Source organism: Neopsephotus bourkii, unplaced genomic scaffold (assembly GCF_033783945.1).
Source record: "Neopsephotus bourkii isolate Nb327-2 ecotype Australia unplaced genomic scaffold, CSIRO-AGI_Nbou_v1 NB_804, whole genome shotgun sequence".
NCBI lineage: Eukaryota > Metazoa > Chordata > Aves > Psittaciformes > Psittacidae > Neopsephotus > Neopsephotus bourkii.
Genome location: NW_026901300.1, coordinates 1500440 through 1512651, shown reverse-complemented (window position 1 = coordinate 1512651; position 12212 = coordinate 1500440). Strand labels below are relative to the sequence as shown.

At 50.1% G+C, this 12212-nt stretch overlaps 1 protein-coding gene across 4 annotated transcripts in view; it reads left to right on the top strand.

Annotated features, from left to right (window-relative positions):
- The window catches only part of SPNS2 (SPNS lysolipid transporter 2, sphingosine-1-phosphate), a 128308-nt gene extending 123825 nt beyond the window's left edge, over positions 1 to 4483 (top strand). For all 4 annotated transcript variants that reach the window (XR_009725777.1, XM_061355469.1, XM_061355470.1 and 1 more), the window contains 2 exons: positions 867 to 913; positions 2300 to 4483. Coding sequence is in view for 3 of the 4 variants with exons in the window: in XM_061355469.1 (XP_061211453.1) it covers positions 867 to 913; positions 2300 to 2306 (54 nt within the window). In the remaining variant the exon portion in view is untranslated. The remainder of the gene's footprint in view (positions 1 to 866; positions 914 to 2299) is intronic.
- The last annotated feature ends 7729 nt before the right edge of the window (positions 4484 to 12212 follow it).

Sequence of the window (12212 nt, the reverse complement as noted above, 5' to 3'; positions counted from 1 at the left end):
ACATGCCACGGTCTTCGGCGAGCTGGGGGATTCTAGTGTCGCTGTAAGAATCCAGGAGCTCCCACTGAGGTCAGGGAGCATCAGAGGGAGAAAACAAGGCCCAAAGGTCTTAAGAGTCCGAGGGTGACTTGTCATTCTTAGAGTCCACACAGCGCCCTGCTGGGATTAACACTATCAAAGGCTCCTGTCCCTCAGTAACCACAGTCTGGGAAGGCGTGAGCAGTGTGGGGCAGAAGGGGTGAGCTGCTGCAGCAGGAAGGCTGGATTGCACAGGGATGTGCTGCAGGGAATAGGAGCAGAGCAAAGGGCTGAACTCTGTAAATCACTGCCTTTTCCCTGGGTATCCCTTGGAGCTGTTCCCCTCAGATGGAGGTGCAGGACAACACCAGCTTCTGCCTCATGCCACTGCAGTCCCCGCTGGACTCCAAACATCACTTGGGAGCCTGGCACAGCCACAGGGATCCGGGAGCTGAAAAACTGGAAGCCAGCTCCCTTTTCCTTAGTGTAACTTTTACCAGTGGTGACTGTTTGCATTCGTGCTGTCAGGCTGGAGGACGCCCCGCAGCAGCCACTGGATGAGCAATCTTGTTACTGGCTTAGGGAAACAATTGCTACAGCTGAATGCCTTTGGGACCTTCCCAAATCCTTGTCAATTAGTGTCAGCAATGGTACTTGGCATGTTCCAGCAATTGTCAGGATTGCCTCAGCTTTATACCCTTGTGCAGGACAGTTATTAATGTCCTGTCTATCTCTTTAGAACCGTTAAGCAACAGCAACCTGGATTTAATAGGCTGGTGTGTTTTTAGGAGCCTGTTTCTTTGCTAATTGCAGCTCTCACATGTCACTTTGTGTTTTACCTTTACCAGGGTGAATCAACTTGTGATGCCACCAGCCTCTGTGAAAGTTTGAGACGGTGAGTGACCCAAACCAGCAACTGGTTTCCAGCTACCCATCCTCTCCCAAACCCCTTGGAAAAACACACTTCTTCCCTTCTCAATTGGAAAGAAGTTAACATTAGAGAGCCACCGTTTGCACCTTTGCTACCCTCAACCCACATGCAAGCAAATCAAGAACAGGGAATCCAGGGGTCAAGTGTCCTTTGTTGTACTGAGTTGTAGTGTGGTTGTCCAGGGCCAGAACTTAGCACACATCTGGTGTTCCTAAAACCTGCTGCTGCCTTGCTCTGGGTCCAACATCAGTTCACCATCAAATGACCATTCTTATCACAGTCCACTTTTTCTGCAGAAAAAGGTTTTCTGGCATTGCATGAACTTGCACATTGCTTCAAGGCCTGGCCCCACTGCAACCCCTGCTCCAGGGCAGTGAGCCAGAGGGAGGGTCCCATTCCCTCTGCCCTTTCTTCTCCCTTGGGTCTCTGCTATTCTTATCACTCCCCAGCAGTCACAGCAGTGCAGCTCAGAGCTGACACGACTGATAAACACTTCCCAGCGTTTTACTGTAGCCAAAATTAATTAAAGCAAGTTTTTGAAGAGGAGCTTTTTCTTCCCATAAATTAAATGCATTGAAAGACTAATCATACAATCAGAACTCAATAGCACACTTAAGAACGGCCTTTTGGGGGAAAAGACTTAATGTAATCTCTAGTACAGCAGATGCGTTACTTCCACATAGGGGACTATGTTCTGTCGTAGGCTAAGGATTTGACAGGCCTGCCTGGGCTTTGCAGTCTCTGGGCTGGATGTGCACTCACACCTTGTTATTTACCAGCAGCTTTTAGACACAGGTGTTTGTTGTTTGGTTGGGTTTTAATGCCTCAAAAAAGCCTGGGAGAAAACATGAATTGGTGTTGCTGAGACTTGCCTTATACAACACTGAACACTTGGGGCTCTGCACACCAAGGTTTTTCACTGTACTTCTGTTTTGGTCCAGTTTTATGCAGGTTGAGAGAAACCAGGCCACCGTTCCAGGGAGTTTTGCTGTAACCCAGCAGTGACTGATTTTTAAGCTCAGGGGCAATTTCCTGCATAACATGGAGCACAGATCCCAGGAAATCCTGCAGCGAGAGAGCTGGTTATCCTTCCCACTTCATCTGGGCAATCACATACACCACAGCATGAACCAGCGGGAACTCACCAGTCACTAGATGTGCTGACACTGCTCTTTAAAGCAAGGGTGGGAGAAAGCGCAGGTCTGCTCTGTCTTGTTAGCAGCAAGACTGTGAGCTGGGCTCACTGCTGGGGTACCACAGAGCTGCAGTGCACATGCTCACCATTGCCAATACTTTCCTGTGACTGTGATTCTACCCCATTCACCATCTTCATCTCTTCCCTGTTTACAGTTGCTAGTGAAGGAAATGCCATGTGGACTCCTGCTCCCACCACCACACCAATCTTGAGCTCGAAGCCCTTCCATACTGGAAACCAGTGGACCCCTCAGCTTTACACCACCCTGGAAGGGTTCTCCAGCACCAAATCAATCCCACCACTGCAGCCTGCAGGGTCAGGCATCAGGACGTGAGCAGGGCAACCTGGAACACAAGAACTTCTTGAGCATAAGGATGTTCACAGGTTTCTCTGAGCACCAAAAGCAACTGGACCCCAAATGTGCTATCCAAGTGAGTGACTGTAGATTATGTATATGGTTTTAGTTGTAGCCAACAAAGTCCACATCGTTTATAGGGCAACTTACATCCTACTGAATGCTGCTGTTGTGTCAGCACCCAGAGACTGCACTAGTTGGGGACCTATTCTGTACATCACCTGTTCTTGAACACTGAAGGCTCAATTCAGATTATTATTATTTTTTATTTAAATATGTCATAAGATGCTTTATCTCTGCTGAAGACATTAGATGACAGATATATATATATATATATTTAGATAAAGTTTTTATTTAAACATTGAAAATCTGGTGCTGCCTGTGCAACCATACCAGACATGAATAACGTCCACAGCTCTCCTCATCTCAGCGCCCTGGGATAAGGCCCTGCAAGGGTACCACAGGAAGATTTCCAGTGGGTGACTTAGCTGTCACCCAAGGCTGAGCAATGGGACAGAGGAGAGAGTTTCACTGCACTGGGTGTGCTGGTGGTTGTTACAGAAAGGCCCAGAAGAACTTTGGACTGAAACACACAGGGGCTCTAGAGTTTGCTCAATGTGCTAAATTCAGCCTCACCCAAGGACGTTCACAGGTTCTTAAAGTACCAAAATCCACCTGGCTGAATTGCTTTATCTAGGGCCTGGTAGTGCAATACTGCTGTGCCAGTGACACCCTGCTTTGTTTACGTGCATATCATACTACATGTGTTGTTCATGCTAATACTCTACCACAAGCAGTGCTTAGGCTGAATGCATGCCCAACGTCAGGAACAGTCCCAAGGCTACTCTTACTGCGGGGTCACTTTTATCCTTATGAAGATGCAGTTGAGATCTTTAGTAGACAAGTCAGTGTCTGAACTGTGAGTCTCAAATGCAGAAGCGTGTATCTGGAAGTCAAAGTGCCATTTCACTGCAGTCTTGTTTCCTGCATTTGGCCTCCACAAGCCAGATTTCTGCTGTGTCAGGCTGATGCTGGGAAAGGCAGGTGAGCGCAGGCCCTGGAGCAGGAGCCAGGCTTCCAGAGAAAGGGCATTGATTCAGGGAACTTCCCACTCCCTTTGTTCTGTTTAGATGTCTCCCAAAGGTTAGGTACTCCCCTTAGCACACAGCTCGAGTAGGTAGCAGATAAATCAGCAAAGGAAATGCCAGACTCAGAGAGGATGCGAGTTCAGGCTGGAAGCTTGTTCAGAGACACAGGAAGGTACTGTCAGTACATCTGGGGTTTATCTCCCACTCCATTCCAGGATGTGCTAGGTCCTGTAGTACAGCACTGTAGTAGAGATGATTGGTAACCCCAGGTATCACCAAACTGGTTAATGCTCACCACAGAGCCAGTCTCTGCCCAGATGGGTCCTGGGGGTGACTCCTGTAACAACATGAGCCCTTCCTCCTCCTCAAAATCCAATGGACTCTTCTGCAAAGGATGCTCTGTCACCTAAAATACCTGAACAAGAGCTTTAGGCTCTAAACAACCAGAGCCAAACATTTTCCTCGCGTGCCTGGGCACCCTCTGGAGAACAGCAAGCAGGTGCTAGAAATAATAAAGCAAAGCCAATCCACAACAATGCTCCATTTCCCACCTCATGCCAGTATTTACATTCCTAGGGGAAACATTCTGCAGTCTGGGAGCCAAACTCTTGGCTTTAAAGGCACATGAAGTTCTTATTCCCATTAAGAAATTCTTTGTTAAGCTGCTTAAAAAGAAACAAAAAGCAGCCCAACAATCAGTCATTTCATCTCGGAGACCAAAGACGATAAGCCACATTTCCTACATTGCTTTTCCGATGGGCTCTCTCCATTGTAGCATTTACTGTCAACAAAATGGAGCATTCCTGCTGAAGTTCAGAGCTTAGGAATTGCCTTTAACCTTAATTCTCAGGCGTCAACAATGGAAAGGGAACTGAAGTGGTGTGTACTTTCACTAGGTTGCCCCAGCCCTCATCAGAGGCACAGGCTGTGACTGGAGGCGGGCTTCAGCTCCTGTGCATATGAAGGAAATTGCTGTGGCTTTGTTTTTACAAGGGAAGAGTGAAGGGAGCAAGCCAGGGAGTGAGAAGTGAGTCCTACCTGCAGCAGTCCCACACCAAGGGATGTCCCACAGGTTCAAGGCTGAGAGAGGGAAGCCAGAGCAGCAGCTATGACAGCTCAGAGAGGATTAACAGAATGGAAACTTGGGCTTTCCACCTCCTGCGGATGCTGCTGCTCCTTTACACTTTGATGACCCACCTCTGAATGGCCAGGAGCTGTAAGGCTGCATTTCTTGGTTTAGCTGTGAAGGATTGTTCAGTTAGTGCTTCTATAAAGGTATTTGGTCTGTTAGAGAGAAACCAGATCACTTAGATCAGGGGTCTACACTATACCTGTATGCTACAGTATTGTATTATAGCAGTGCTGAACTCTGGACTTAGCAAGCAATGCTGTGCTGGTTTCCCCTGTGACTTCACGTTAGGCAGGTACTGACATAACCAGGCTTGGAAGCTGCTGGGGCCATTTGGTTGTTGACTCTCTGGAGCAGTGGAACAATTTCTGTTATACACACAGGAAGTACTTCTGGAGTGAGAATTCTGGATTGAATGTCTATTTCTTACATCCACACTAAATAAGAACCCCCATTAAAAGCAGCATTTCTGGCTTTACAAAGAAAAGCTGTTAATAGGAAAGGAGAGTAAGATTTTAATAAAGAATCCACACATTTTAGTATCCATTACACTGAATGGGGCAGGATTCCAGCCTGTCGCTTAAATAAGTCATCATTCAGGTCATCAAGGTTATGTTTGTGGTTCTAAACTTCAACACAAAATCAAAGTGTCCCAGTAAGGCCTCAACTACCTTTAAAACCACTGCTCCCTTGCACACAGGATCACTTTGTGTGAGTATCTGGAAATGAGAGTATACAAACAGGCGCCCCTGAATTCATTTGCAGACACGTGGAAAACACTACCAGAGGGGCACTGCTCGTGCCCTCCCCTCCCAGCACACAGACATCTCCTCAGCACAGGAGCCCAAGCAAGGGGAAAGGTGTCCAGGGTTTGTTTGGCACTGCTGAGTCCTTACCCCGCTCTCTGCCTCTTCCACACCTCTGCCCCAGGCTGAGGGTGTCCCATGGCTCTCCACAAGCACAGGTTCCTTCCAGTCTCCCTGTGCTCTGCGGGACTGACAGTGTCAGATGCAGCCTTCCTGCATCCATCAGGATCATGCAGGGTGGCCAGAGTGCACCAGGGAGGGTCCAGGTGCCCCTTAGCTCATCATGAGGCCTTTCCATTCCACTCCACTCCACTCCATAAAGGTATCCTTTTAAGCAAGCATTAAGCTCCTCTGCAGCTCCTACTGCATCTGCACCATGCACCCACTACAGAAGCAATTAGGTGGCTCATACACAGCCAGAGAAACAGAGGTAACAGGAACTGCACAGAGAGGCAAGAAAACGACCCAAAAACCATCAAGCTGCCAACCCAAATAACAGCAGTGGGAGGCTCCTGCTGCCATCACCAGAGCAGAACCTGGGTGAGCCCCAGAGCCTCTCCCCTTTTACAGACCAGCCAGGAGAGAGCCTCAGGGTGACAACTAAACCATGGAAATGAATGGCTGTATTCTGACAACACAGTTCCCCTCTGCACCCTCTGTCCTAATGGTGTTCTCCATTTGCTTTATTGTTTGGTAACCAGCACTTAAAATCTCTTTTACCATGTGATGTACGGGAGTATTAGTGTATTTTCTTGTTATACAAGGGAGGAGTATAAAATAGTTTTCTGAGTTCTTTCAGAAGCAAATGACTATTTTATTTTTTAAGAGCAACTGATTGTGAATCTCAGAGTATAAAAAAAAATAAAAGATAAATAAGCCAAATATATACCTTTATGTAAATTAAGAAATAAAAGTATTTAAAACATACCTTCTGGCTCCTTTTCTCGTGGCACCCCTCGCTCTGGCTGTGCTCTCCTGTGGTTGCTGACTGGACAAGGCTCCAGTGTGGATGGCAGTAAGCCTGCTTGGAGCTCCTTTAAACCACAACCCCAGGAGCAGGAAAGGTCAGAGGGAGCACAGGAGGAGGATGGCAGCTGCCTTTTCCCTTGGAGCTGCCTGGATCCATCCTGGGATCAGTGCCAGGAGAAAGCAGCAGTGGTGGGCACAACAGCAGGGTCCTGCTCCATCCCTGTCTAGAATCCACCAGCAACACACATCAGAGCTAGATCTGACTGATGGAAATGGCTGCTATGGTGGTAGCTGTGGGTTGGGTGTCAGGAATAGAGGCAGGAAGCATCCCAGGAAACTCCCAGGTGGTAGCCATGGCAGGCACCAGGGCTGCCCTCCCCATGGGGTCCTGCACCAGCCATGTGCCAGCTTCACAGGATGGTGGCACCTTGCTTGCGGGCAAAAGAAGGAGCTTTAGGAGCCCTGCATCCCCCCTGCCCGCCAGCCCTGGTCTGCAGCAGCAGCACAGACAAGGTATGTTCAAGTCTGCCCTTACCAGAGGTGGAAGGGACCTCTCCTCCAGCACCTCCCTTCAGCATTCTTGTCCTGCAGCACAAGTGGTGCCCAGGCCACGCCATGCAGGCAAGTGAAGGATTTGTTGCTTCAACACTCAGCCCTGATCACCTTTCAGCAGTGCAGCTCCAGGCTTTCAGCTTGATCAACCTCTGCAAATGACTTGATGAAGAGTGAGTTTATAACTATGATGTCCCAGCAGCTAAGCTTTGGAGCTCAGCAGCTTTAGCTTCCATCAACCAACAGCTGCTAACGTGACTCTACTGTTCACTGCCCATCTCTGACCATGGACATACACGTGCATGCACACAAACACACTCACTCTTCCAGTCCCTCCTTTCCATAGCTCTTCCCCAAGGTGTTTCTATAGAGCTCTCACCAAGCCCATCTGCAGCCTGACACAATGACAGCCTCACTGTGTGGGCCTGCACAGGTCGACTGCACTGACCATCTCCAACACGTGAGCCCAGAGGTGCCCATCACCTCAGGAAGCCCACACTGGCTTGGACAAGCTGATGCCACAGTATGCTGGGGGGCTGAGCTGACTGTGGGTGCATTTACCATGGCTCCACAAAGAGGTTCTGACTGCAAAGCACCCTCGCTTTCACTCCAATAGACTGCAACTGTGTCCTAGTGCCCCTGGCAAACTCTGTACAACACAAAGTCTATTACTTTAAAAATAAAACATGAATGATTTAGCATTTGAAAATGTGCTTAAAAGCACACGATGCTCATGTCAGTCAATTCACTGCATCTGCACAGGATGACCAAGGGTGCGAGTCAGGAGGTGATCCCTGTGGGCAGGCTCTCCCATGCCCAGAAGAGCCATAATGTGCCCCTGTTTGCTGTGTCCACCCCTCACAGCACAATCAGCACAGTGGGAGAGTCACTGCCCATCCAAACCAGCACCACACCAGACTGGTGTGTTCCATCATCCCCAACACACGCTGCTGGCCTCCTGCTGAGCAGTGAACAGGCTGGTTCCTCTGGTCTCACCACCAAGCAGAACACTACAAACCATGCTAACACCCTGGTTTGAGCTAATTCCTGTAACCTTGGGACTTCTAGCTATCAGGAATTACTGTAAGAGACAGCAGATAGATGTTACCATTAAGCCCTTTTTCCACTATGATTTGGGGAGGGCACATTCTCCTTTGAGAAAGGGAGAAAAACTGAAACTACAGCTCCCCATCCTGCATGCTGGACTCAGGGAACGTTCCTGAAGACAGCAAGCCCAGGCACGTGTCCTCCCTCTTTAGGTGTCCCACACGCAGGTCTTGAGCCAGTCTCAGCCATATTTTACACATCTGCAACTGCTGAAAATGAGCTCGGGACACAAAACTTGGCAACAAGAGCAATTCACATAAAATGTCTGGGGCCAAGGTTTGAAAGCCACTGATCAAGGCTGGTCTCACCTGCAAGGATGAGATTCAGAGGGAGGAGAGAGACCTGAACACAGTTCTGACAGCACAGGCTTAGCCTGACACAGGGAGATTTGTAATCCCCTTTGCAGGAAGCATATTTTACTACCCAGCTTCACCTGATTCAGCCTTATTCACCTGCAGACAAGCCAGCCTTGTCCCAGCCTTTCTGCCCGGTCCAAATCCCAGCCTGGTTTGGGTTGGAAGGGACCTTAAAGCTCATCCAGCTCCAACCCCTGCCATGGGCAGGGACACCTTCCACCAGAGCAGCTTGCTCCAAGCCCCTGTGTCCAACCCGGCCTTGAACACTGCCAGGGATGGGGCAGCCACAGCTTCTCTGGGCACCCTGTGCCAGCACCTCAGCACCCTCACAGGGTGTCACAGAATGGTTTGGATTGGCACCTCAAACTAGACTGTGTTGCACAAGGCTTTCTCCAACCTGGCCTCAAAGAACTCCTTCGAGATCACATACAAATCCTCCAGTAGCACTTCAGTACAGACTCTTCTGCCAGTCACAGCAATGGGGAGAGCTTTAACACCCCTCAGGACCAAGCAATCGTGACACTGACTTAAGCAGGCTGAGGTCTCACATAAGAAGCAGGCACCAGTCTGGGAATGGTGGCTGGTTCATAGCCCTGCTCCTGCCCGTGACAAAGGCCAGCCCCTAGCAGTGACCCACAGAGCACTGCTCCCTCAGGCTCAGTGCCCCGGGGCCTGAAGCTATTTTCATGTATTCAGAAGAACCCTTGAGCTTTTCCCACTTCCAAAAAACATCTAAGCCCAGGACAGCTGAAAAGGCTTCATTAAAACCAAAGCATACTCTACCCCCTAAAGCCCCAAAGGTCCAGGAACAGACAGGACATGAAATTAACTAAAATGAAACCTGCGCAACTGTTAAAGCACACAAGTGCGTGCCAGTGAAACAGGATTTGACTTGGTGGATTAGTGACTGCTTTCTATCAACTGCATCAAAGCCAGCCTGAAGTCAGGTAATTTGATTGGCAAAGGAGTAGTTACTGAAGCACAACTTGCACAACGCCTCCAGGTCTCCTGCTCCTTTTGACTGCTCTGGAAGTGCTGAAGACTGAACACACACATGAGCACAGCAAGGCAGAGACCAAAGGCAACCTCTCCAGGCTGGGAGCTGACATCTGGCTCTACCCCATCACCATCAGAAACAGTGGGATGGCTTTGGCCTCTGCTTCACCCTGCCCTGGTCTCCTCCCGAAATGATGGTGACAAACTGATCTACAAGAACCCTTAGGCTCTGTGACCCTGGCTGAAGGGAACACTTGCAGACAAGGCTTCACCCCAAAAGGTGCACAGAGGCAGAAGCCCCTGTTATGGGCCCACAGGACCTGCTCTGCCCATCACCTGCCAGGCCCAGAAGCTGGCTCACATTCCCAGAGAAGGGTGAGTTGGCATCCCTCAAACCAGAGACCCCTGTGTGGCTCTGGCTTACCAGGCTCAGCTCCCAGAGCCCCATCAAGCTGCTGCCCTGTTCCACATCCAAAGAGACAGCCCAATGGGTTCTCTAACACTGCCTTCCCAATCCCAGCACATCCATGTACCTGTGTGCTCACCCTGCTTCCCACCTACCACACCTGCGTGCTGCCACTCCTTCAGTCCTGCAGGGGCACTGGTACTAAGTCCCAGGATGTCCCCTTTACAGGCACAAAAAGAAGGAAAGAAACTGTTAGTGAAGACAGTGCTCAGATCTGAAGCATCTCTGGATCATTGAACACAGATGGTCCTGACCTGCTGGCCTCTTACATGCTGCATTTGCATAACACACACAAAGTCATCACTCGGGAGACATCTGGAGGGGCTTAGCTGGGATTGAGGTTTTAAAAGGCAACAAACCAGCTTTCAGCATCAAATGGCAGAGGCAGGAGTGCAGCCCCAGTGGCAACAAGTCCCATCTGAAGCAGAGGCACCCTTTTTCCTGGGGACAAGATTGGTAACAACTGCCATTACCTTCTGACAGGGAACAAAGACTTGGATCTCTTCTGCAGGTAACAACAGCAGCCACTCCAGTCAGGACCCTACAACAACCTTCAGATTAATATGTGGTTTGGGAGAAAAGGTCCAGCAGGACGAGTCCAGCACTAAATAGCTCAGACAAGCACCACACAGAGATGCAGGCACCAGCCACTAAAGGTCTGATGTGCATTGTCCTGGCCACATACCTGCAGCCTAAGCCTCCAACCTCCTTGGGGACCAGCAGCTCCTGCAGACCCTGCTGAGGCAGCAAGTGTGGGCAAAAGGAGAGCTTCCCTTCACACACAGGGGCTCTGGCAACGTTGCAGAGCTCCTCTTCACCTCCTGTCCTCATCTGTGCCACTGCCCAAGGACACTTGACTTGCAGCATCCAGCTCCACTGCCCCTACTCCTCACCCAGGATGCACCCTCCAAGGCAACAATAAAGTGCTCCTCAGTCCAGCTTAACCTTGAGTGCCAGAGGCAGCAGCTGGGAAGGCAGAAAGGGAAAGATGGGACATTCTCTGCTGAGGCCTGCCAGCCACTGGGTACAGCAACTGCAGCCCTCACCTGCTTCTAACAGGAGCCAGCACACTCCTTAAGATGCAGAGCAGAGCCTGCAGGATCATGCTGTGACATGGAGCAGAGACAAGGGCTGCACCTACCCAGAGGTCTGCAACTGAACATGTCTGCACTGCTGCCAGCAGCAGTCTCCCAGGGAGCTTTGTACCATTCCAGAGAAGAATCACTGCAAAGGCAGATAAACAGCCATGGGCAAACACAGCCCTTTGCCGCTCTCCTCTCACTCCCTCCAAAAGCAACATGACATTTCCAGTGCGCTTATCTATGTCTGGTGGCATGGACCCACCTGCAGGATGACAGTCAAAGGCACAGCAGGAACAGCCCTGCTCCAGGGCCCATCACTGCCAGCACCAAACTGCTCTGCAGGATGGGGACTGCTCCCCAGGAGCAAGGTGGGGGTGAGGAAAGGAAGGAGGAGGCTGTAGAGGCAGCTACAATATGAATGGGGTTTCAAACACCATTTTGAGATGGAGCGCTCAACAAAACCCAACACATCGGAGAACCTGGTCCTGATGCTCTCCAAAGGGCTGATTCTGGCATTCATGGGGATAAATAAGCAGATGCAATCCCAAGCAGTCACTTTCAAGGACCGTTGTTAAGGCTGCTGGTGCCGGGTGCCTTGCATGGCTGCACAGAGCCTGCTGGCCTGGCAGACCAGCAAATCAATCAACCACTTCAGTTGTTTCACTGATTTATTGATGTCCCTGTGCTATGACGGGGCCATCACCCCTCCTGCACCCAGCAGCAAAAAGGCAAGAGTGTCAGATCATGGTAGTTACTGATGACACCCAAGTGGCCAACTGGCTATGTCTGACCTCAGAACATGCATGTACAAACCCATTTAACCCCAGGCAATTGAGAGGCAGAATTTCCCAGACTGAAAAAGCTGTGAGTATTGCTGGGCCTGGGCAGGACAGAAAGGAGCCTTTAGGAGTTACTTCTGAATCTCCTACAGGGCTCAACCACACAACTGAGCCGTGCCAGCACACCTGCTACAGCTCCTCAAGAAATCCAAACCAGCCTCTTGCTTCTGCCTTGGAAATCACGGAGACAGGAGTCTGTGCTCCCAAGCACAGGCTGTTTGGCACTGCCAGAGAAGAGAGGGTGGGCACGCACCAGAACTCGGAGGGTATGTGACCTCCTGAAGCTCCCTGTGCTCTGGCCTGAATCCTCCGCACACAGCAGC